The 26487-nt window shown below is 44.1% G+C and overlaps 2 protein-coding genes across 4 annotated transcripts in view; both read right to left on the bottom strand.

Moving 5' to 3' along the window:
* Positions 1-8267, bottom strand: part of znf704 (zinc finger protein 704) — a 64611-nt gene extending 56344 nt beyond the window's left edge. The window contains exons 1-2 of one of the 2 annotated variants that reach the window (XM_086178196.1): positions 7597-8267; positions 1654-1841 (exon numbers count right to left, since the gene is read on the bottom strand). In XM_086178196.1, the coding sequence (XP_086034322.1) occupies positions 1654-1841; positions 7597-7851 (443 nt within the window). In that variant the 5' untranslated portion in view covers positions 7852-8267. The remainder of the gene's footprint in view (positions 1-1653; positions 1842-7596) is intronic. The other variant, XM_086178197.1, reaches the window with a different exon arrangement.
* Positions 8268-11638: 3371 nt separating this feature from the next.
* The window catches only part of pag1 (phosphoprotein membrane anchor with glycosphingolipid microdomains 1), a 55024-nt gene continuing 40175 nt past the window's right edge, over positions 11639-26487 (bottom strand). The window contains exons 5-10 of one of the 2 annotated variants that reach the window (XM_086178195.1): positions 22840-22936; positions 21570-21739; positions 21208-21425; positions 20994-21114; positions 15291-15350; positions 14161-15021 (exon numbers count right to left, since the gene is read on the bottom strand). In XM_086178195.1, the coding sequence (XP_086034321.1) occupies positions 14659-15021; positions 15291-15350; positions 20994-21114; positions 21208-21425; positions 21570-21739; positions 22840-22936 (1029 nt within the window). In that variant the 3' untranslated portion in view covers positions 14161-14658. Of the gene's footprint in view, positions 15022-15290; positions 15351-20993; positions 21426-21569; positions 21740-22839; positions 22937-26487 lie in introns of both variants that reach the window. The other variant, XM_086178194.1, reaches the window with a different exon arrangement.

The following is a 26487-nucleotide window of genomic DNA, read 5'->3' as shown; positions in this document are numbered from 1 at the left end:
TCACAGCAAGTAATATTGCAAGTGTGTGTGTGTGTGTGTGTATTGTGTTAAAAAAAAAAAAAAAAACTTTTTCCATTTCACTTATTCAAAGAAATCAGATACTCAGAGCTCCAAGTCAGAAGTGTCAATGGGAACGTCACCCTCTTGTCAAAAACCCAATTCAGAAAATCTGGGTAATTTTGCCAAACCTCAGCTTCAGATGGCTGCTCTCCAAGCATCAGCATTCATGAATGCATTCTTCGGCTTGTGTCTGCTTACATCAGTCGTAGTCAGAGCACTGCCCGAATGTCTCCATGTTTTTGTATGTGTCAAACACCACATGATGCATCATTACCAGCTGGTATGGCTGAGGGCTATGTCCACGGACAGAGCCTTCTGTTCGTCCTCTGGGTTCATTTGTGCGTTACTGTATGTTTTCACAGAGTTCGTAGATACGTCGCCAAATGCAGAAAATGGAGCAGTACCACTGGAAATCACGGGGGGGGGAGGGGCAGTATTGCGCGGTATGCTCGAGTGTGATCAACAAAAGGAAAAATGAACAAGAACACAACATGGCATCAATATAACCAAGGAGAATCGTCCGTCCACATCAAATCATTTATTAAATGGCCGCAAAGGCAACTGCTACCTACTGCACAAACCCTTTCAGTATCTCATTCTGTTGTTTGAAGCGAAATCGGAAATTGCACGTGAACTCTCTGCTGTCCCCTAGTGGATGTGTTGACTATATAACCATGGCAACTTGATGTACAAATGGATATGGGCACTGAGACGCAACTGTTTACGTACGTAACGCGAGCATCAATGAGCATTAATAAGAAGCCTGGCAACGGCTGACCTGATTGCTTGGTTGGCGTAAGAGGAAGACACACACACCCCTGATCTGACAACATTCTTTGCTCCTATTTTTAAAGTCAATGAAAGTCCAAAGAGTCTGACTAACTTTCACCAGCTGACTGACTTCCTGAGTCAGTCAGGATATCATTTGTTTAGAGAAGTGACATCCGTCTGTTTAGTTGTTGCATCATCCCATTGTATTTAGTTCGTATGCTTCTTCCAAAATCCACCATGATTCATTAGCATCTGTGCTACGAGACCAGTGGCGGTGAAATTATGGCTTGCCGAGATGCTTTTCGCTCATGGCGCCTCTGCCTCTAGAGCTGGCAGGAAGTACCACGAGAAAACTGGATGACATTTACGATGTTAGCGGACACTCATGAACATGAGTCGGTCGGAAAATTGCGAGGACAGGACGAGAGGGAGATTGAGGCCGGGAAGATCTTAAAAAGTGACTCAGTGAGCAGGTTTAATATCCGGGACAGGGTTACAATCGACACTTTTAACACACAGTCTAGCATGTATGATGACATATGTTGAATTATACATGCCAAGAATAAAAAGGAACTCCTGCCTGGATGGATCACACCGTGAGATGGGATGTCAAACTATGCCAGCTCTGTGATGAAACTCTGAGATGACATATCTATGTCATAAACCTTCAGTGAACTTTGTATGTATAAACCCCGAACTCAGACTCCCTCTCGGGGATAAATGTGACTCATTGTCACAGAACTGGCAGCCTTGTTTAGATACACACAAACACACACACACACATACACACAGACAGACAGACAGACAGACAAGCTGACCTACCTGGCATGAGGAACGTCGATGCTGGAGGAGACCACCTTGCGTTTCTGCTCTAGCAGCGACACAGATCGAGTGTCGAGGTCTCGGCCGCCTCGCTTGCCGTCCGCCGCTCGCTGGTCCTCCGTGGCCTCAGGGCTGAGGGAGCAGCAGTCTACTTTCTGGCCCTCTGGAGCTCCATTAGTTGAGCACTGCTGGAGACGGACGCAGAGAAATGAGTCAGACTTGACTGGTGTCTGAGCGTCATGCAGACCACAGACCATACAAGTCCTACTGAATTCTTGAGAAATTACATTTTTGGCACATTAGTAACAATGGGCAATAATGAAGCAAAAGAAAGATAAATATTGAAACATAACTAATAATATCAATAACAAATCGTACTTTTAGAAAAGAAATTAGATGATAGGCGGTGAGTTTGTTTCCAGCTCCTTATAGGACCCTACAGTAAACCACCAGCAGTTGATGGCAGTGATCTTGAGATGGGAGGTCACTTGGTCGCCGCCATTCAACAGCTTTGTTTGCACCAAGGAGAACTTTTAAATAACCTTTTAAATTTTGCAACCGTAGCAGCTGGAACAGGAGCGAGATACTCCCTCCCTTTGGTTCTGGTTATTAGCTTAGGTTAGCTGAGTTTTCAATGAGCTGAGATCTCACTGCGCTTCCCTTTCCAGGGAGCCAGTGATCAAATCAGTTAGAAATAAAGGCATGAATCCGTTTTTTCCTCACTAAGCGATTGTACTTTGGACATGTTTTCAGTTGAAAGGAAATGTTTGATGATTTTCTTTTGTGAACATGGCACTTGAAGCTTAGATCTGTACCGAGGAAAACACTGTGATGTGTAACCTTTTTTTTTTTTAAAGCAGGGGATACATCTCTAGTGGTTATACATCTGTCTGCCTCCACTTCCTTCAGAGCTAACATTTGGCATTTCAAGTTTTGTCCTCGATTATTAAAAAGAAAAAAAGGTTTGTTCATCTATTTATTTATAAGACATGTAAAGAACGAGTTTATAGTTGCAACATCATTTGGTTCAGTAGCAATGTTACTATGGAAACACATTGGGCTCTCTGATGATGTCACCAAGTGGCAGCATGCCTATTGAAAATAAAGATGGACAGAGTTTTTTTTTTCCTTATGCGACCACAAAACAGGACACTAATAAAACTTTTTCCGAAGGTTTTGGAATCAATTGCAATAACTTGCCAAGGGGAAAAAAACACGCAGGATGTACCTAAATTGTGATTCCAAAAGTGGCACAGTGGTTACCACTTCCGCCTCACAGTGAGAAGGTCCCTGGTTTGATTCTGATGGGAGTTTGCATGCTCTTTGGGTTTTCCTGCTTTCTCCCATAGTCCAAAAAGATGCAGGAGGTTCATCTGAGAATAAGTGAATGCTTGTATGTCTCTGTATGAAGTGTGAGTGAAAGAGTGAATGGTTGTAAGCCTCTATATAAATGTGTGAATTAGAGTGAATAGGGAGCCAATGCCAGCTGGGATAAGCGGTATAAGTGTGTACATAGACAATGAATGAACAGTATCAACAGAAAATCAAACAAAGCTCCAGAGTTTGTTTTTTTTTTACTAACTAGAACAGAACTCTTGTTTTCGTTGTTTGAATGTATCAGCCCTTTTAAAGAAACACTACCTTTTCTCTGAGGGTTCAATCAGCTAAGCTGCCATGCACACTAGCAAGTATTTATAAAATCCGCCAATAGCTATTCCTGTACGAGCTAACATCATGATATCCCCGTGAAAACACATTGACCATCAAAAAACACTGATTTACATGCATTATGACAAAAGGAAAGTTTGAACACATTTACAGAAAAAAAAACGACAAAAAAACATAATCTCTGCTCTTACACAACAGCAAAAATGGTATGCGCCTGCACACGAATAACTGCACGCACCCACGCACACACACACACCAACACACATCATTGTTGTGAACTGAAACCATTAGGCTCCAAGAATCACATAAAAAAGGCAAAATGTTGCCAAAGTGACACACATCACTGACCATGTAACAGAGCGTTGAAAAGTATGACATGTAGGGCAGTCTGTGGAAGTCTGTGTGTGTGTATGTGTGTGCATGTTATTGAATATTATTTCTCAGCACTGTAACACGATTAGGTTTTATTGTGAAATAGGTAATGGCGCCCAGTTCAATCACTCACAAACACACGTATTCAAACAGCAAGAGAACAATTTCCTTGAGACAAGTATGGCGTACCGCTCATCAGAGGGCACTCACACAAACGTGCGGCCCTGTGAAAACAGGACTTGGGCGTGAGGAATAACAAGATCAGCTACTTGTTGTGTGGCAAGTGTCTATGATACCAACAGCGGCCCTTTTATTACGTTTGTAGATAATGGCATCTTGCACCGCTGGGAAATACTTGATATCCTCTGTTAGGCAATGTGATTTTCATGTGTCAAAGCTTGTATTTGTGCAGCTTAATGGGCCAAAGTCAATAATTAGCCAACAACTGTTTTAAGATTTCCGACCAGAATCAGGCAAAAGGTTTGGGTCGCCAGTCAATAGCAGAAGATGCAATAACATTTAGCATCTATATCTCCAACCGAAAACTGCAGTCAAATGTATCTCGAATTTAATCATTGTTTTTCAACACTGTGACGAACCTACTTTGTCTTGCTATGTGTTTATCTCAAATAACACTTGTGTCCACCTTAAAAAAAAAAAAAGAATAAATAAATACAACCCGATCTCCTTATAGATAGAGACTACAATATCCAGTGGTCATAATTCTTCTTTTATTCAACACAGATACTAACACCAGTCATCTCCTTGAGGCTCTGTGCCCGACAAATGTGTTTTGTTAAGTGTGTAAATATTACGTTTGAGTCGAACATCTCTGCAGCGCGACAGCATGTAATTTCAAATGGGATCTTGACAAAAATGCATTTTTGACAAATAAAAAGGGCTTCTGATGACTTGGAAAATGGCTTGAACCCGGAATGTGATTTCAATTAGCTTCGGATTACTTCTGCGGGGCTCGGACAAATGTGCTCTGCGGTGTGGGCGACATCAAATAAAAGTATGATTTATCTGTGGAATATCATGGATCTCTCATTAATCATGACTGAGGAAAACACTTTAAAAAATCATGACATCGACGCGGAGGTCTGCTGGCCGACCCTGCCTCTAATTGGCATACGAGTGAATTGTATTGAGTATATAACATTCAAGCCATGCGTTGGAAATAACTTCAAAAAGTAGCGATATGGGGTGACAGTGCCGAAACGGTTAGCGCTTACGGTGTCCCTCGTTCAATTCCGACATGATCGGGCAGGTTCCCTCAGTAACTGCATGGGTTTCCTCCGCAACCCAAAAACGAGTTGGTTGTATGTGGCCCTGCGATTGACGGGCGACCAGTCCAGGGTGTCCCGAGTAAGATAAGTGGTAAACAATGGATGGATAATGAGTGATTGAATAAAAGTAGAGACATGGACAAAGAATTTTGGCACTAGGAAAGAAATAAATATAAAACGGGTGATTTCTACAAATGCTTTCTACTTGTGTCTCCCTGGAAAGTTACGGTCCTGACAAACAATAAGGGCTTCAATTGTTAATGAAAGGCCCTTTGGAGCAAACAAGGAGCGCCATAAAACAGGGTTGTTTTTTTTACAAAAAAAATAATATGACAAAAACAAAATATTAAAATATGGTGTTTGTCTTAGTCACTTTTTGCCCACTGGATGTTTTTGGTTGACCGTGAGTTAAAGGATGGCAACCTGTCACAAACCACAACTCCAAGGCCTTTGACAGGAATTCCTCAAATTCCAGTGTGTTTTCAGCGCCTGCATTGTCTCCAGGATGCATCTGAGCTCTTCCTGATTACAGGTGTTCGTGAGTAGCTGGCACGTTTAGGCGGGACTGATATAACCCCAAATAAAGCTTTTTCTTCTGCAGGTGAAAGAGAGTGCGTATCCAACAGCGGCGCAAATTCCCCAGAGTGGCTTCGCCAAAGGACACGGAAATAGCAAGGACACAAAGAACCACAGTCTGAAGCAAGAAAAGACTGGAATTGTGTGTTTACCAAACTTGTGTCTTCGTTTTCCAGGAAAGACAACATGCACGTCTAACTCAAGTCTACGCTAAATATTGCTCGGACGTCATCGCAGCATCGAAGAGCCGACCCTGCGGTCAACGGGCTCCAAACACATCTCGCTCTGCCGACCAATAAGGGCAGCCGTCGCCGGACAAGCGTCGGAACAAAGAGTCACTCGGCTCCTGTCAACAAGCTCGCTTCATTGACTGGCCGGCTGGCGTCCCATCAACATAAACAAGCGGCGGCGGAGACGACAAAAGCCCACGGAAAATCAACAACGACAAAAACATCAACCAACTGCTCTTTGTCTCCGGCGGGGAATTTGTGCGACACTGCTTGCACAGCACACACACACACTTGTACAAAAAAACAAGTCAACAAGTGGCATGCTGCACCCCCACATTGCAGAAAGGGGAGTGAGGGGGTCTTGGTTTGCCACGCTGGGCATAGTGCCAAGCCTGCAGATTCTTTGGAGAATGCCACCAGTTGCCAACCTGGGGGTGCCTGCTCAGCAGCCTGGCAGCTGCTGCCCCAGTGGACTGACCTGCCCTGACAAACAACCTCCTCTCCAAAATGTTAAATAGTATCACATCCACAACAACAATAATCGTGGATGAACAATGACTCCAAACACGCACGCACGCGCATGCACACCACGCGGGGGACCCCTCCTCCTCGATTCATGGCTTGTTTTCGACCTCTGAGGAATTGAATCGTGCTGAGCCTTGACCATTGTGCAGTGGGGAGCGCCGATCGGCTGCGCAACAGCTTTTTCCCCGTGCGCGGACGCGTGCACGAACAAAAACAAAAAGAGGCGAGCCCCGACGACCCCTCCACCTCCCCACCCCACCCCCCTGGGCCCGCTCGACCGCTGCCGCTTCCCGCCTCGCCATCCCAGACCCGCAACCCCTCCCACCCCGCAACTAAGTGTCTTTCACAAACAACCCCACAACCCGTGGTTCCATTTCCGGACGGACGCCGCCGCCTCCCAAACGCGCACTCCGGGGTTAAAAGTCAGCTGACCCCCGGAGGGAGGGGAGGTTACGGAGAGGTCAGATCCACTTCCCAACTAATATCCGGTGATATCACTGAGGGCCAAAACACTGATTCAAGAGGCCGAACACAACAAGGATCAGACCGTAAACAAGCCGTTATTCGGTCACATGTGCTCCACAGAGAGAGAGCGGGAGGGAGGGGGAGAGAAAGCGAGAGAGGGGACGCGCATACGCACATGCACGCACTTCCTCTGCAAGATATTGTTTCCGTCGAAGGGCCACCGGCTCGCCTTACCGACGCGATGTCGGACGCGGGTCATGTGACACCGACGACCGGATCACCGGAGCGACCAGACGGCAAATTCCCGACTGCCCTTTGGGAATAAATAAAAACAAAAAACACTCGGAAACGGAATCGCAGACCTACAAATAAAAAATAATAATACCATTAAAAACGGCGCCGCACGGTCGCTACTGCCGCATTGCAAAGGAACAGTTCCGGTGAAGGGAGGCGGCATGTTGGATACGGACGTGCACGGATCGCCGTGCGTCTCGGTCCGACCCGCTGCAGCCGGTTTGTTTGCCTCGGCTCTCCCGCCCACCGGCTCTCACACACACACACACACATATATATATATATATAGATACACACACACGCCGACGTTGCGCAGGCCCCTATTAAGCCCTTTGTCCCACGTCTCCCGTGTCACCAAATGTCATGACAGCCCGGGGTTTCCCGCGCCGCGACGGAAGCCGTTAAAACGCCGCAAAACACCGCACGGTTGAAAAAAAAAAAGAGAAAAGCGGTGAAGCGCTGCCTGCCGGCCGGCCTCTCTCTCTCCCTCTCTCTCACACACACACACACACACACACACACACCTTCAAGCTGGACTTGAGTGGTCCCTTCGTATGGTTGAACCCCCCGGCGATCTCCTCCTCGGTGAACTCCCGCAGGCTGCCGTCTTGCAGGAGCACCGTGTAGACGCTCCGCCGGCCTCCGGCGGCCGACGCGTCCCGGCTCTCCTGCTTGACAGCCTGGACCACCCCCGTCACCGGGGCGCCGTCGCCGGTCGGACTCGGCGCGTAGACCCGGCTGCCGAGGATCGAGCGCTTGACCAGACGCCGGCCGTGCATGTCGGGGGTGGAGGGTGGAGGGATTGCGCGCAAAACAAAAAAAAAAGGGAACCACCGTTTTTTTTTTGTTTGTTTGTTTTGTTGTTTTTCTTTAAATCAAACCATCAACCGTCCGATAAACGCGGCCGGTGAACGGCGTCGAGAAAAAAACACGCAGCCGCAGCGCAGGAAGCGGCGACATACTCGGAAAGGGGGGGCGAGAAGTCTTGTAGTAGGGCGTCCGGGTCCGAGGCGGAGGAACCCGCTGGGACGGCGGCCGACGCACGGAGAGCCCCGCGGCGCGCCAACGATTCATCCGCCGCCGCCGACGACGACAACGACGACGACGACGAGCAGCCTCCGCGTCCCAGACCGGCGACCGATTTCCCCCTCGGTTCGACCTGTTTGTTTTTCCTCGCTGCTCCCTGCGAGCTGTGGGGTGGAGGGGGGGGAGGGAGATGGAGGGGGAAAGGGGTGGAGGCGGCGGCAAAACGCGGACGCGGCGCGGCGGCGCGCTGCCGACGTCGACGTCCGCGCACGATTTGCTAATCCGGCGGCGCTTCGGAGGAAATACCGTGTAAACACCGGACAGTACGGCGCCGGCGCGTCCCCTCGTCTCTCTCCGGTCGACGTCTTCCGTTGCCACCGGGCCGGAGACGCCGGAATCGCTGGAAAAGGCGTCCGGCTGCAGAGTCCCGATCCGGCTCCGGGCGCATCCAGTCCGCGCTCACGTCCGGCCAAGCGGAGCCTCTACCGGCGGAATGCTGCCTGTAAACATGTGCGGTCCCGCGGTCAACGCGCGCCGCCATTGGTCGGCGCAGCACACGCCTCCACAAGCCCCCACCCGCGGCTTTTCCCCCCCTCCTCCTCCGCCGCCTCGCCGTCCTCCTCCTCCGGCAGACGGGAACGCGGGCCGGGAGGATGCTCCATTCAAAACAATGACGCAAGGATGGAGAGGAAACCGGGAGGGGAGGGCAGAAAAAGGAGAAGAAGGGAGAGTTGGGCGGTGGAGGAGAAACTTCATGCTGTAACCCAGTTCTCAGGTGGCGTGGGATTCACCCCCCACACACACACACACACCCACACCCACACACCTCCCACCACCACCACCACCTTATTTAAACACAAGTAACCCATGTCTTGTGGGAGCTCCTCGGTGCCAGTTTTTTTTTTTTTTTTTTAATTCTTTTGAAAGTTATCAGGGTCATGCTCGAATTAGGTGCATTACATGCAGCGTTACTTTCCATTTATGATTTATTCTCAGCCTTTAGCGAAAGTTAGAAAAATAATGTATCGTTGTGTTCAAAACAACATATATTTACGTGCACGTTACAATACATCGATTATCGATATTCTTCGTGACAGAGATGAAGATGTTGAGGTTCTCTTTGGGAGTGATCAGGATGGATAGGATCAGGAATGAGTCTATCAGAGGAACAGCACATGTTCGATGTTTTGGAGAGAAGGTCAGAGAAGCCAGACTGAGATGGTTCGGTCATGTGCAGAGGAGGGATAGTGAATATTTTGGTAGACGGATGCTGGAATTGGAGCTGCCAGGCAAGAAGTCTCGAGGAAGACCAAAGAGAAGATTTATGGACGTAGTGAAAGAGGTTATGAAGGTAGTTGGGGTGAGAGAGGAGGATACAGAGAATAATAGGGTTAGATGGAGAAAGTTGATTCGCTGTGGCGACCCCTGAAGGGAAAAGCCGAAAGAAGAAGAAGAAGAAGAAGAAGATCGATATTCTTCGTGAGAAAGATGTGACCATTTTTGTGTTGTTTTGAATATTCACAGCTGCCGGATGTTTTTTAAACATTGAGATTCGGTTAGATTTATGATTTGATGTCGGTGCCAGGATGTCCAACAGCAACCACTGGTCGGAGATTCTAACCAGAGAGGACCCTCTCGGAAAAACAGGAATGATCAAACAAACCTTGACGTCTAACGCCACAACAGGTTGGTCAGTGTGATGGTCATCGACATTTCATGCATTCATTCATTATGTCTACCACTTACCCTCCTGCACTCGAGGTCATGGGGGGAGGGGAGGCTGGAGTCTATCCCAGCTGTCATTGGGCAAGAGGCAGGGTTCACGCTGGACCGGAGGACGGTTGGTTGCTGGACCTCTTATGGAGATATACAACCATTCCTCGCTCATTCGCGTCTAACCAATTCAGACATCCTCTTGGATGTTTCAGGACTGAAGACCAAAAGAAGCCTGCGCAGACACATGGAAGAACATGCAGACTCCAAGGCCCCCAGAAATTGAGCCGGGGACCTTCTTGCTGTGGGGCAGAAAAACTAACCACAGCACCAAATTCAAATCCAAAATTCAAACCCAATTGATCTCTCTGTAAGGTGGCTCTCACAGGTGGTACCGGCATAGACCCGTTGCCAGTTTTAGATACTCAGCATGTAGCAATAAGACATGGTAGTTGATACGAGTCCAATTATCTCTTCAAATGACCTCATTAAAACCCTTAAGTGCAGTCGGAGAGTGCAGACATTGGCCGAGGCCAATAGCGCACTGGTGTATTCCATGTAAATCTACAACTGAAACCATTAGCTGTGTCCGGATGTTTCATTTCATGGCGGTTTGTGTCGTGCTCTCAGAGTGGTTCATGAAAATGATAAATAATGAAATCAAAAATCCGCACCGCTTGATGTAAAACAACATAAATAAAGAATCTGTCCAACGGTTTTGATCTGGTCTAGAAGGGATTCCTCCAGTAAAGACCTAACCCCCAGTCATTCTTTAACATTTTAAAATCTGCCCGTAACCATCTCTATCACCAAGGATCAAAATTCCTTTAAAAATCCTTCCGTGGTTTTAGAATGTTGTCTCAGAAAAAAGGATAAATTCATTCATTGTAATTATCACCTGCTGAGAAGGTAGTATATATTACCAATTGCCTGAAAGAATGGCCTAATTAATGTCAAACGTAATGTTTTAAGAAAAATCATACGAGGCACGCATTATTTCTCCATGACGGCGTCCCCCTGAATAAAAAGTCAAAGCGTCCTATTTTATTATATATATATTTTAATAGGACAATTTATATCATAAAATATTTACATCTGCAGAATGGAACCCGGACAGGGCGGAGTGACAGATGTGGTCATAACTGCCAAAATAGGCTTTGCCCCGTGATCAAAAGCGGGTGTCACAGTCGAGCTGTCTGCTGGTTGTAACAGGAACAAATGGTCTCATTACGGGAGTAGTGGAGCCGAAGGAGAGGCAGTCAGGGGACCGTCTCTGAAATCCCCGCCGCATCCCCATTCCCCGGAGGGGGATACATACGAGTGCGTGTATTTATATGACAAGGATGGACAGCTAAATAGAATAAGTGATTTTAGGTAAGTATCTATTAACAATGTGCGTGGGTGTGTGTTGGCCTGGCCAGAATTGGCACTAAAACATCTCTGTCTGACAGATCGTTTGCTTAGAGGTCATTTATAGCGTTGTGTGACACCATTATATCAAAATGATGGTACCCCTTCGTTCCCCTGTCCCACTCCCAGATCACAAAAGCAACGCTTGCGCAAAGAATTATCCTCAAATGTTATTGGTGGCACGGGTGATAGAGCCCGACCGATATCGGTTGATTTTATTGGTCGATATCAGCCTTTCACGAAATAATTTGTGTGAGCTGATATGGCGGTTTGACCGATAGACTAATGTCGGGATGTGAAACGTCCGATCGATTGATCACATTTACATTCAGGCACCTACCTTGATTCAGTTACACGAGGCCCAGCTCAACATGTCCATTCGCGGCCGATAGCTTAAAATATTGACGACACCCAACGTTGATATTGTGACTTTTTAATATTTGTTGCAACCCAACCAAAATCAAACATCTTCCAAACGTCCTGATAGTCATTTTCCCATGTCATGGCATTATACAGTCTCTCTAAGTTGGAATTCTTGTCAATATAGGATTTTAAGGCTGAATAAAAAAAGTACAGCCAGCCCGACATCTTTCACGGACTGTGCAACAGTATCACGTGTAAATTAGCTTTAGCTCGACAATGGAATGTGGCTAATGTATCAGCCAAACTTGCAATATCTGAAGTTTTTACCCCGGATATCTCTAAAAATCTTGTATGGTACAGGCTTCCGCTGATAATCATGATTGAAAAGGTGAATTGTTTCATTTTACCAAGCACTGTTCAGAGACTGAAACACATTTACTAATCAATTTTGCTTTAGCATAGCTGGTAGATAACGGCCAAAATGTTTGTTATCATTGATTTAATGGCAGTCAGTGCGGGCAAGAAAGACCAAAAACCTCCTGCGTTTATCATGAAGCCGACGAGTAACGCTGGATTATTTTTGACGTGGGTGGGTTATTCTGCGTAGGAGACAAAATACGCCAGTGCTGAATTACATCCAGTATTTACAGCAAGAACAAAAAAAAAAGCACTGTCATTTCAAAACAAACAATAGTATTCAGACAGCTGCTCCATCTTTAAATAAGTAAGTACCACGCGCTGTATTTCTTTGAATGCATGTACCAACAAAATGTACCATTTTTTTCACATTTGATTGGTTACAACATGTCAGAACTAAAAAGCTACACGACAACTTTGAGTGACAATACAAGGTAAAAAGCATCGCACAACAAAGTTTCTTTTATATAAGGCTAACATACATCAGTGCTCTTAACAGACTCATATTCAAATGATACCACTCTGGACATTGTACAAATAAGTAAAGGCTTACATAAAACTTCCAGCGAGTAAGAGTTGGTTAAAATAGTGCTCTAACTATATACAAGCCTCGATTGGCATGTCGTTATTACAAGCTACAAAGGGATATGGACTTATTGTGCGACTAATGTATTACAAAGCGTTACATATTGAAATTGTGCACAGACGTCGCTGGAATGGGAACACTTCCGACAAACTACATTTAATCGCAGTACCTTAATATGAATCCTTGTGCTTTCGAATCACGGCTGTACCGAGATCAGCAGAATACAAGAAAAACAAAAAATGAAGAATCTTATGAGCTGACCTATTCTCCTGCGGGTCGTAGCCAGAAATAGATGATGGAAAAAAAAAAACAAGTAAAAGCAGAGGGGGTTCATTTAAAAACAAATTATCATTCAAATTACCTTGAAAATATTAAAGACATTTACAAGACCATGTTTAGGAAACTTTGAAATTCATGTTCAAAACAGAAATAATATTGATTGTGTAAAAGTCTATCTGTTTTGGAAAACAAATCTGAACATTTTCTTGTTTTATTTCACAATATTTCATCTGTTTATCTTTGTGTGTGTGTGTGCCCTCACCAAATGTGAGACACAAAAGGTCAGTCATAAAATCAACACAACTGCTAACAGTATTTTTTTTTTCTTTCCTCACAAGGTCATGGGTATGCGTACCTTCAAAAAGTCTCGCTCTCACAAATCCCTTTGAGATGCTTCGTAAAAATTCGAGAAACTTCAACAAAATCCTAAGTACGTTTCCCTCACAGACCCACTCTGGAACATTTCACAGGACACCAATATGCATCTCTAAATAAATAGGAATTTCCTCAAAAAAAAAAAAAAAAGGTTGACATGGACTATAAAACATCTACAAATGCTTTTGGGACGTATTGTTTGGCCGAGCTTGGGGCTCGGCCTGTGGATCTGCAGAACTGGCCTTTCTCACGGTTTCCTCTTTTATTCATGGTGAATAGTAGCTAGTGTGCAGAAGTTACCATTGTTCTCAGAGAATTACACACATTTCTAACGGCAGGTACAATTGAGACACTGTCACTAGCAGCTGCACAGGGGATACAACACTGTTACCGTCACAAGTCTGTATATTTTGTGATAATATGGCACTAAATTCTTGGGTTTTTTTTTTTAATGTTTTAATCACAGGCACTGACAGTGTCCTCAACACTTGCCTTGATATGACGCATGTGTGTCGCCATTATCAGATATTTGTGGATCTGACATTTTTCACAATCAAGTGTTGTGCCATAGATACTATATGTGCGAGATCAACTGAGGTTACTGATAAATTCAAAGTGCATGCTCCTGTAGGATTACGGAGACACACTAATTCCTTGGGAAATTGGCCATGATCTCTTTTTACAGCAATACAGGGACACAGGATGCAATCGCTTATCAGTCCCATCTAACATACCTTCCTGCTGGTTTGCTAGATGAGACCAGACCCCTTAAAGAAAACAAGAGTTTGAAAGTTTTTCTGCACATCCTCTTGTACTTTTAAAGTATTCCTATTTCGCAAGAAGTAGCACAGTTATGTTGTTACATCACCATTATTTTGATGTATATGTCACAGTTAATTGTCCTGGTGAGCTGATTTTTTTTTTTTCAACCCTTGTGAACCTCTACTCACTGCGTGCAATTCCGGCACCCAACGTTTTTTAGTGAGTTTTCAAATGTACACGATCTCTTGATCTCACGTCATTATTTCATAACAAAGTGAACGGATAAGTCACAGCATGTACGCCAGAGCATTCCGGAATTGTCTAAATCTGTGAAAGGGATCATGGCAAACGGGTCAATATCACAGAAACTCTGCGCGTCCCTTAAACTACAAATGAGGAAGGACCTTTGGGTAATATTGTAATTACGGGCTATTAGTACCAATGACATGCACCCTGCTTTTATAAATTAAAGGAGTCAAGTTACGATGATTATCTGTACCCAAGCTGTGAGGACACTCATGCATCCATGATGAGCGCCGTGGCGAGTGCTGAGTCGTTGCTAATGTTACGCCAAGTCATGCAAGTCCAAAGCACTGCAGTGACGTAGGCGTTGCAGAGGGGGAGGCTTCTTCTTGACCAGGTGGAGATATGAGACTCAGAGGCGCGACGTCTCCCGGCTCAGGCCTAGCTCTCCTACGCTCTCGTAGTCGGGCTCGGCGTGGGCGGCGTCCGCCTCCTCCGCTCCCTGCCCCGCCCTTTGGTCTTCATCCGAGCTGCTAGTCTTTGGGATACGGATGGTTTCGTAACCGGGGTCTGTGCAGTCGAAGACGCTGTCTCCGCCTTGGGAGGGCTCGTCGGGCTGGGCGTAGATGTCTCGGACGGTCGCGTAGAGGTCACTAGAGGACACGGCCGGGATCAAGCCCTTGATCTCTGCGATGCTGCTGTAGTCGTGTTCTTTGTCGTCCTGATTCCCAGCATTGTCACAGTTTGTTTTGTTGACTGTGGAGTACACGGGTGCCTGAAGGACACAGACACATCGGGGTAAATCACCTTTGCTATGACTCTGACACGACAGTCAAATTATGAGCAGGAATGTGACAACAGGTAAGACACTTGAAAATCCCCTTGTTGTGTTTTTCCTTTGTTACCAGATTCATCCAGTTTTTCTTTTTTTTTTTTGAAATCTTTTTCCGGTGCTCGGGGCACTGGCACTCACAGAGTAAAGAGCTCCTGTCTCGGGACAGGAGACGTCAGTTTGGGGAATATGGGAATTCAACACGCGCTTACCTCATTGTCTGACAAAACGTTGCTGTCGAACCCCTGCGCCGGAGACGGAGGGGAGTGCAACTGGAGGAGAAAAGAACAAAAAGATAGATTTAGATCGGGCACGCAGCGCTTAGAGGGGGAAAATGAAGCAGTGAAAGAAATGCTCTACAAAGTCAATGCTTCCTCATCTCGAAAGCATTTGTAGCGAAGCCGTCACATGCTTCTTGGAATTTTTATCTAAATTGGTGACAACCTTGTTCACAAGCAAAAACACTGGTTCTACCCATAATGCTATTGGAAAGAAATTTGAGTGAATGCAATTAAGACATGGCTGCCATTCTTATTGATCTGCATTACTAAAACATGCTGGCAAAGTATCGACATCTTCTCAAATACATAAACACCAGTGGAAAATCTCTTTGCATGTCTTGAGAGAACGCTTGGTAACTGATCGATGAGGCGAACTTCTGCTATTCCCAGCAGTGGGCGAGAAACAAGATCTGCATTTGTGATACACGTGAGGCTAATGTTGTATATAACTGCTCATTTATTAAGAAAACTATTGAGTGAAAGTCGATGGTCGATGACAGAGAGTGTGATGTTTTCACGCAGAGCCTCAGTCCACTTCACCTTATGATCGATGGCAGAGCCATTAATCAACAAAACGCATCTGACAGCGACGGCACCTCAGTGGTCTAACAAGAACCTCAATAACACTACTGGCAATAGCTAAATACTTCATATCAAATGAAATGTTATAGGCTTTGCGTCTCAACATTCCTCCCTGCGCCTACGTGACTTGGTGTCTAATATCTATTTACAGTTGATCAGTCCAGTGTTTGAGATACCCAGTCAACTCCTCGAGACCTTGACTTTTTGACTTTTTTTGAAATGATTTTGCAATCCAGAACTAATAGGAACTACATAAGTTTCAAAACTGAGATTTGTTATTCAACATGAAGCTTTTTTCTTTTTCAAAAAAGATCCTCATATGAGGATCGAGGGCTTATATTCAAAGATTATATCTACACGAAAACATCCCACGTATGACAGAAGACCTTGATTTGGCAGATGATTTGGCCTTGGTGTCCCAAAACCAATATGCCCTGCAGGGCAAGACTGACAGGATAGATAGATATGCCAAACAGACTGTCCTATACATCAATTCCACAGAGACTGATGTTATATCTATCAACCCTCTGGAACCAGCACCGATCATGGCCAACAATCAACAGCTTGAGGAAGTGGATGACTTAGTCTACCTGGGTAGCATCTAAAGCAAAGACCAGGGTGCCTGCAAAGAGCATAGGGCCAGACTGCCCGAAGCCCAGAATGCCTGTTCCAAGCTCAAGAATATTTACAATTCCAAACAGTAGTGAGAACCAAGTTGAAGAACTACAAAAGCAACCTAAGGACGGTGTTGCTGTGCGGCTCTGAATATCGGAGTGTTATTAAGAGAGACTTTCAGAGAGTTGCTTCATTTCACAATGACTGCCCGAGAAGGATATGTCAAATCTCTGGGCCAAACAAAATCACAAATGAGGCGCTGTTCAAAAAAGACCAAATGTTACTGCATCATCTGAGAGATCAAGAGAAGAAGCCTCAAGTGGCGAGACCATGTACTTCGAATGAACCACAGTTGTATCTGGAAAATAGCTCTCCACTACCTGGATGCTCAAGAACAAACATGGCGTAGGACTGTTTGGGGTTATTCATGGCTACAAGTTCAAGTGATGGGAGATGACGAGGAGAGGTAGAGAACACTATTGTGTTATGGCCCAGTGGGGATCAATAGAGGCCAAAAGAAAAGAAAAAACGTGATCGGCTAGGCATTTGTGCATCTATAAGATAGAGTCCCTCCAAGAGGTACCACTAAACTAGCAGTGCTCATAACAATGGCTATTTTTCAGCTAAAGTTGACACACAAAGCAAAGAACAAATATTTATTAACATAAGCTCACCAGACACAGAAAGGATGAGCTTCAAAATGTCGAGGGATTCTATATTGTTTTTATACAGATTGGTGTAATGTTCTTCCGCTTTGACGAGCAGTCGCGCAAGAAAGTCTTTTTCACGCAAAGGTAACAAGTCAAGGCTAAGTGGTACTTTGTTTATTTCTCCAAGTACACGAGGAATGATGTGCAGAGAATTCTAAGTGAAATGTTCTTCAACAAGGACTCGGGGTGGTGAGAGGTTGAGGCTGATTTATTTCCGAAAGATGGGAAGTTCTTCACTCTCTGAGTCATAGTCCATGCAACGTATAAAACGTACGACTTGAGAAAAAGCTCCGAACCAGAAGGAACCCCGCACGCACGGACCATCCATCACGCCGTCCTCAATCTTCATGCAGATACACGTTTCTCGGGCATTTTCTCAAAGAGCATAAATCAATATGATTAAGTTATGGCTAACGCATGTTTGGAGACATGATTACTTTTATAGATCTGACACACACTCAGCATTGCAGCAGATGGCTTTTCCATTTCATTTAAATTAGCCAACCAATTAGGCGGAGAGCCCCAAGGAGGCTTCCTGTGAAACACCGACGGGGACGACTCAAGACCAGCCGCCGCAACTCTGAGTCAGAATCACAATATTAGTTCACTGAGCTGAGCAAAGTGCTTATCCTCGCCTCGGGATCATTAACGATCAGGGTTTTAACAAATGTAGATATAAATGTGCCACTGAGTCGTAAACAATGTAACAGTTGAAAATCTGGGACTCCGGAATTATAGAATTATGCATGAAAAGATCATTTAAAAGCTTGCTGATGATGGAACATTTTAAAATCTTTACAACAGGAAAAAACAATAGAAGAGAGGGTTAGCTTACTTTTTTTTACATATTGTGTGAAATAATCCACATTTGGCTGAAATCAATTATTATTTATTTCAAATGAATGTTAAAAGACTCATTTTAATGAGTCTCCTTTAAAAATCAGCAGGGAATTAGAAAGTGCTTACAAAGAATTAAAAGTATCAAAAAGGAAGGAAGGTTCTAAAATATTTTGTTACCGAAGATACATTTAAAGGTCTTTAAGAGTCGTTTCAGATTTTTTTCATCATTTTGAAAAGTCTTTAACAAGCAGGTTATTTCTTTATTGTCCCTTTGACCTCATTTTGCCATGTTTATGTTGAAATTTTAAATGTCTTAAATAAAGCAAGACTCATTTCTAATAGCCAGAAGCAGTGCTTGACGGATGTGATACAGCAATATTTTTAGGTGTGGCCATAAGTTATTATGTAGAGAGGATTATGGGATGTTGTTTATGTGAGTGTGTGTGCAGGAGACACAAAGACATGCAGGACATGCAGAATTGAGCGTAAGCTGATTAAATCTCAGGTGTCAATGTGTCAGTCATGCTGACCAAGATATTGGCGCACACACACACACACACACACACACACACACACACACACACACACACACACACACACACACACACACACACACACACACACACACACACACACACACACACACACACACACACACACACACACACACACACACACACTATGTATACATCAATCTGAATACATCAGTCCAGATTATCTGCGCATTTAAGAAAACAACTCAAATTCCCCGCATCCAATCTTCGGTCTAACAACAGTGATTCTGAGTGAGCAGGCAGCTCCGCAGCGCCGACATGCCACACATCCCAGTTTACCTGGACTGTGTCCCCGGGGTCTTTCCCAGCAGTCCGTTGTACCGGGTCAAATTCATTTCCTATCGCTCGCATTAAAGGCCTCCAGGCAAAACGCAGGCAAATTACTGTGAACAAGTCTTATTACTGTTTACAACTATTCAATAACTGTACATCTGCACAAGATCGGAGCTGTGATGCAAAGGTCATACTGTTGTTGTACAAGTGTGAGTTCTAGGGGATATGTGTATAATAAAGTCATACCGTGTGTGTGTGTGTGTGTGGGTGTGCATATGTGTATGTGCGTGTTCGAAGCATTTACTAGGCTTCTACCTGAGGGGATTCCTCTTAGACATTTACATATAGGCACCAGGCGAATACGTGTATCAGAGACAGACAGAGGGTTTCTGTTGGTCGGATCATCCATCATGAACGCACACTAACTGTCATAGGGATGGTGGCCAGCTGGCGCTCACTGGGCTCGGATACACACACACAGTTATGCAACGCACACACTTTATTTGACAAGACAAATCACCGAATGCTCCTGGTCATAAAAGGGCATAAGCCACGGGGAGCCAGAAGCACTCCGGGTTAAACTTAAATCAGCCCCAGGGGGTCTTTGTGTAGCAGAATGTATGCAAACGCATATCGTACAATCTAAATATATTTTATAGGTGGGGGCGGGTGGGGAGAAATAACGGAATTAATGCTGACTAGACATGCTGACATGGTGCACAAGTAGGTCCCTATATAACATTTATGAGACGATATGAGAGTGTGTGTGTGTGTCTGTTTGTGTGATTTGGCGATATAGTCAAGTTGAGTTGATAAAGATTTCATCGCGGACGCGGGGGTCAGAGAGGACCCCACGCTTGTGCTGTCCAAATGAGCATCACTGATAAATAATTGGCTCCAGCCGCATAGACAAAGGCGGAGAGCGAGGAGGAGGAGATGGAGAGGGGAAAAATACTCTGAAGGACACTATATCAACTTTTAGCCGCATTTTCTATTGGTTAAAGCTGAATTAATTGATTGCGCAGCCGCTCGGGAACAACAAGCTGTAAACACAACATTGACATATTGTCATCTTGTGAAATTCTAATGAGAATCTTGTTAGCAATCTGAAGCCTGTTTACACATGCGCCAGTTATGGAGAAATATTGCAGCCCCGGCCGGGGTTACAACATAGTCAAATTAGTCTGAAGACCAGAAAAGTAGCATGTTGCCCTGGGCATGTGGGGAAATAGTGAAAAAAATAAATCACAAAAATTACATTTATTATCAAACTTAGCTGCCTGCATTACGTTTGCGAAAATGTCCCGATTAGGTCAGAAAATCACAAACCAGACACGCAACAGCAATACTAACTATATTTCTCAGCTGAAGGAGAATTATCAAATTTTTAATTTTATTTTAATTCCTGTTGAGGACTAACATGCAATTACAAACTCAAATATACATTTCAACCTTCTGATACCTCTGACCCCGAAACATCTCTTCTAACTGTTTCTGGTGTCATTTAACTGTAATTTATTGCCAGTTTTCCTTTCCTTTCTGATGAAATTTCAATAAAAGTTTTATTGTGAATTTCTTTCCCTTTCTTTCTTTCCTCTGTTGATTTTCCAGAGAGGTCAGGCAGAGCGTCAGGTGACCTGCTGCAGATTTTGGAGGGTAATTTCACACTGTTTTTAAGATGAAGAGGTGCTAATATATATTGGAGATGTCCATTCTTATTGCCAGCATGTTTAGGATCCTATGCCATGGTTTAAAAACAAAACAAAGATGAAATGCCGTGGATTAGGAGAGTTAAATCTATCGGTAAAATCATTATCTTGTCGTGTGCGAAGAGGTCATGAAAATAAAAATGGCCAGAGAAAGACCAAGAGAGTGGTTATAAATCTGAGTCTTAACTATTATGGAGGGGATTTGTTTTATTCCTTTTTTTTTGCTTCTTAGGTTCTTTTCTTTGTTCTAATGAGTTATGAGCCGACACACATTATGCAAATGTTAGCGTATCAACAGTTGTGAGACACGCACACACTGCGCTCAAACAAAGGCACACACACGCTCCGCACCTCTCCATTGTGCAGGCCGGCCCCCAGGAGGCCATTCATCAACACTGGCTGGTTGTCGTTTTCATCCAGAACCTTCTCCGGCACCGGCGGAGGTAAATCCTCCTCAGGTTCCTCCTGAGGCCTGAGGGAGGGAATGCAGGCGTTATCAGAGCGCCGCTTGGCCTCCATGTCGGCACTGTGGCGGCTCTTCTTATTCAGGTCCACTGAGGCGTACTCTACCCCTGCGCACAGGGGCCCCCGCTCAGGCGTGCAGGGGCTGAGGTGGCCGTTGATGAGGGCAGGGGGGCGAAGGGGGGGCTCGTCGGGGCTCAGCTCGGCTGTACCATTGGGGAGACCCGGCTGTGAGAGGGGGTGTTTCAGCTCCTTGACCGTCTCGTAAAGGGAATCCTCCACGCTGACGTCACGAGACGCGACTGCAATTTCTTTCACCACCTGAAAAAAGGCCATCATTAGAGTTTGGAGAGTTTTCTTTTTTTTTACCAACCATCTATTCACATCATATTCTCCAGCATGGAAAAAAAAAAAAGCTCAGGTCGAGAAACAACAACATTTTCTGAAGTGGCTCTAAGCTTTGACCTCGTAAGTGCTGTCCCCCGACGGCGGGGGGCCGTCTCCGATAAGAGCGTTGTTTGGGGGAATGCTGGGAAGTTCACGGTCTTGGTGACACTTGGAGGACCTCAGCTCCGATTGGCTGGAGAGCATCTCCTCTGATGGCTGGGGGCTGATGTCCTGCGTATCTGTGAGAACTATCGGGAAGAAGAGGGGAAAGCAAACGTCAGCTTCTCTTTCGGTTTGTTAGGATGAGCTCTCGATATATTGTGCGGGATGACTTCGGGCTTTGAGGGGTTAACGCTTCTGCCTTAAAGCAAGAAGGTCCGTGATTGTATTCTATGTGGAATGTGCACGTTCTCCCCCGTGTCTGCATGGGTTTCCCCCGACGAGCAGGTCAATTGGAGACCCTAAATTGCCTGAACGTCTCTGTATGGATAAGCATTATGGAGAGTGAATGAATGAATTAACCTCAGGCTCTGCTCGAGCAATTGCTCTGTTCGAGCAATTCACTTTCCCTTCAAGTGACGGGGAATAAGAACACGACACAAAACTGAAGCTTAAAATAAACCAAAACCACCAGCTGCCATGCAAAAGTCATAATCCCAATAGAAACACCAGTCCACTGGTTTTGTCAGTAGCTATCAGCGATTTACAGATAAATCTGCATCAGTACTTGCTGGCTTATGTTAAAATTTAACAGATACATATTTCATTTATCATTATTATCCTTCGGCTTTTCATTTGCATCGTTTGGCTGAGTGCACGTTGATGTTCATTATCAAGATGGATAAATATGTCCTTTTTTTGGGTCAATATTTTTTTTTTTTTTTTTTTATTTCAAGGGGTTTTAGAGGGGGCTGGGGTGGGGGTTTGAAGCCAATCCCAGCCGTCATCGGGTGACAGGCGGGGTTAAACCTGGACTGGTCACTTGTCATTCACAAGGCTACATAAAGAGACGTCAAAACATGAACTCTTTCACTCACACCTTGAGACAATTTACAGTCGAATGTCAACCAACTGACTGTTCTTGGAAAGGGGAAAGGAACCCGGAGAACCCTGGGGGAGAACATGGAAACTCCACACGGATCGAACCGGGACAGGGCAAACTAAACTGACTCTCAACTAACTGCTCTGGTGTGACAACATAATATTGTTTATATATTTTGCGAGAACTACTGTAGTTCTTTGGCTCAAACATTCATTGGTTGAGTGAAAGTGAAGAATCCTTGTTTTGGGCAGTTGATACTCCAACCATAATATCATGAATATAATGGATATATGATCCTCAGCTTACTTGTACCGCTGGTTAGAGGTCCGTTGTGGGAGCTGCTGACCGCCAGGTCTGTGGCCGGACTGTCTGCCGACTGGCTGAGCGTCTCTCTCTCGGAAACCTGCAAGACACGGGAGCAGGCGTTTGTTACATCGCGGTTTGTCTCACCGCATCCAACAGTCTTCATGCAACAAGTCCTCGATGAACTCCCCAGAAAGACTTGTCCCTGACATCCCATTTCCTAGCATGTTGAGGATTTAGGGAAACATACCTTTGGTTTCTTTTAAAAAACGTGATTTAAATCTCCATGCCTCCTTGTCCTTTATCTCTGCTTAGCACAGCTTTCCAAATCTCATTACTGATTACAACAGTCTTATTACTGGAGGTACTTAAAATGGGATATTATTTTTTCCCCACCAAAAACAGATTCAAATTGTGGGGAAAAAAAAGATTTATACATTGATAAAGACTTTGTTTTTAAGTCATTTACGGATTACATTTTTGTTCCTTGGGCTGAGGAGTATACTGACCTGTACCAAATTTTATTTGACTGTGATAAAATATCCTGGATTTTTTTTCATGCTGGAAAATTCTGATGCCTAATTTTACTGTCAACATTGAAACTAATCTCCCTTCAAACAAAACCATATTGGTATCATAAAATATAGGAAGGTGTATAAGAACATTTCTAATCTTTATCAAAAATAAATGGTTTGACTTGCCAAAACTTGTGGCAGAAAAAAAAAAAACAAGCGAGTAAAATATAAGAGCACAAATGTATCTCAATTACTTAAAATGGTTAAAATACAGTAATTCATCAATAAACATTAAAATGGACATCTTTGGGGGATTTGGGTCACAACATTTGTGAAAGGTTCAGTGTGGCATTTGACAAATATTTGAATGAATTAAATTTCAACTCAACTTATCTCATCCGGGAAGGTCAACACCACACATCAACCCTGAAGCTGGCAGGAATTTAGTCGTGCCCAAGGACGATTCGGCGGGGATGTATGTATATTTATTTATTTCTGGCATTGAAACTTCAAACCGGGCCCTCCTGTTGAAGGCTGCATCCCCTGTTTGACACATCTCACGACAGAAGCTCTAAAGATAAAAAGTAGAGCCCGGGAATGCGAAATGCCACAGTGTCACTTTGATAAGCCTCAACGGAATTACATCAGCTAAACACTCAGATCAACGCTCTCGCTCTCTAAACTCCTGATAAGCGTCTAATTATCGGTGGGCTCGCCGCCCTTATTATTTATTAACAGGTGATTTGGAGAATATAGACGTTTCACCCGAGGCTCTAAAAACAATCCCTTTTAGGAGAAATTGCCTTTGTTCAGGTTTGTTGTTTTTCTTTTGTATGAGCTGTCAAGGTTGTGTGTGCACGGCTACACACCACCACCTAGTGGTCATCAGCAGCCAAGACATAATCATTGGTTGCAAGTGATGTAATGTTTAACTATTTTATGACCCAAATGATCTATTGTGTCGTTGTTTTACTGGGTTTTCATGCCATGGCCGGTGGCTACAAGACCATTTTACACATCAGGATTGGATCCCATTTTGGTCTGATTTCATGATGTTCCCAAAACTTGAGTCAAGCATGATTTTGCACAATCTGACACACAGAACGATATAATCAGACAGACAGTGATTTTGATTCCTCTCAATGTCTTTTCCTGTTTCTAACTAACCTCTCCAGCCACAAGTTCTAATGTGAATTAATCTTAATCTAGTCAGTGATGGATTCTTGATAGTTTCAAGTAGTATTTTCCAGGTGTTTTTTTTTTATTTTTTTTTATTTTTTATTCCTAGTAATAAAAATATACTTTCTCCCTAACTTTCATAATTTCTGGTTCATTTTGGGATATTTGAAACACGCATTCAATAAACCTCGAATCATTTTTTATTTTTTTTTATTTTTTTAGACGACTAAGTAAAGAAATTCCATGACATTATGCTTTGTCTTTTATTTACCATGTTTTTCATAAACTGTCACACGTTCTACTGTTTCCAGGGGATTCAGGTTTTCAAAAAAACTCTGAAAATTTAATACACAGAGCAGCATGAGGTTAAATATTTTAACCGCTGCTTTTGGTGGGAAACTAAGATTAGAGGGAAGAGAAAAGTGACAAGGCCGGGGGATAAACGGAGGGACGGATGGACGGAAGGTGAAAAGCGAGAAGAACCAGGCCACTTATCAGACAAAGGACCCAATTGAAGCTGCCAGCCTGTGACATGGTCCGTCATTTAAATGGGCCCTTCCTGAAACAATCTGTCCACCCCACCATTCTGACCCTGCATAAAGGTTAAGGTGAAGGTATCCATCACGTACCGGGAGGCGCTGTGGAATGTGGACGTGGATCGTGACGGGATGAAAGAGCGAGCAGGTATTTGCCCATCTTTAAAGTGAGTGCGAGTATTTTGTGGGTTCGTAATTATTACCTACATGCGAGACATGACGCCGTACATGCCCTGTAAAGTATGTTGATGTTTTTTCTGGAGGGGAAAAAAAGTCCCATGTTACGGTCAGATTAGATTTATGTGCCGAGCAGTTTACTTTCTCTTTGGCACATTAAAATTTCATGCAGTTGTTTGTTTTATGCTGATTTGCATTCACCATTTCAGGATGCCAAAAAAATACAGAATGCTGAATAAAATACCAGACAAATAATGTGTTCAAAATTTTTCATGAACATAATTTATTTTAGATTATTGTGTGCTTCTTTACGTTCATTTTTGATAAGGAAAGATAGGAAACCAACTTAAAAGTGTTGTTTATGTACGTAGATGGAGTTGTTACTGTCGGTCAGCGTATGCTTGTTTCAGCGCAATGGAAGTGGGTTAGGGGGTAAATGTCAGGGCGTGTGCTGCTGTTGCACAAGATGTCAGGGTGGGGTGTGTGTGTGTGTGTGTGTGTGTGTGTGTGTGTGTGTGTGTGTGTGTGTGTGTGTGCGTGTGCGTGTGCGTGTGCGTGTGCGTGTGTAATTTAGGCACGTAGCCAGTCTGGAGGCTCCATCCACAGCCTCATTTACGAGAGATTACACTGCCTGATTGCAGACGTGTCGTTCTCCCACACTGGGATTAATGAGGGTTCTATGTTTGTGTACGTGTGTGTGCATATAGGAGAGAGCTGCTGTTTGGTCACATTTCCATCTGAAGTGTTGTGGAGGGGGGGGGGGGGGGGGGGTGAGTGAGAGCAGGGGTCATGGATATTTCACTGAATGGCCACAATTCTCAAGGATCTAGGGATGTTAATATTTGACCTGATAAAAACTGCTAATATTACTGAATATACTGTTTGGATATACATACATACATACATACATACATACAGACAGGAGTGTCTCAGAAAATTAGAATATTGTGATGAAGTTCTTTATCTTCTCTAACGCAATTGAAAAAACAAAAATTACTTTTTCATGATATTCTAATATTTTGAGATGGGATCTTTGAGTTTTCTTAAGATGTAAGCCATAATCAGCAATATTAAAATAATAAAAGGCTTGCAATATTACAGCTGATTTGTAATGAATCCTTTTGTAATTGTATTCCAGAAGATAAAGAACATTATCACAATATTCTAATTTTCTGTGACAGTCCTGCACATACATACATACATACATATGTACACACACACACACACACACACACACACACACA

Source organism: Fistularia commersonii, chromosome 30 (genome assembly GCF_037954325.1).
Source record: "Fistularia commersonii isolate RoL2024-O1a breed Wild chromosome 30, RoL_Fcom_v1.0, whole genome shotgun sequence".
NCBI lineage: Eukaryota > Metazoa > Chordata > Actinopteri > Syngnathiformes > Fistulariidae > Fistularia > Fistularia commersonii.
The sequence above is the reverse complement of the archived record's forward strand: the minus strand, read 5'-3'. Positions and strand labels throughout refer to the sequence as shown.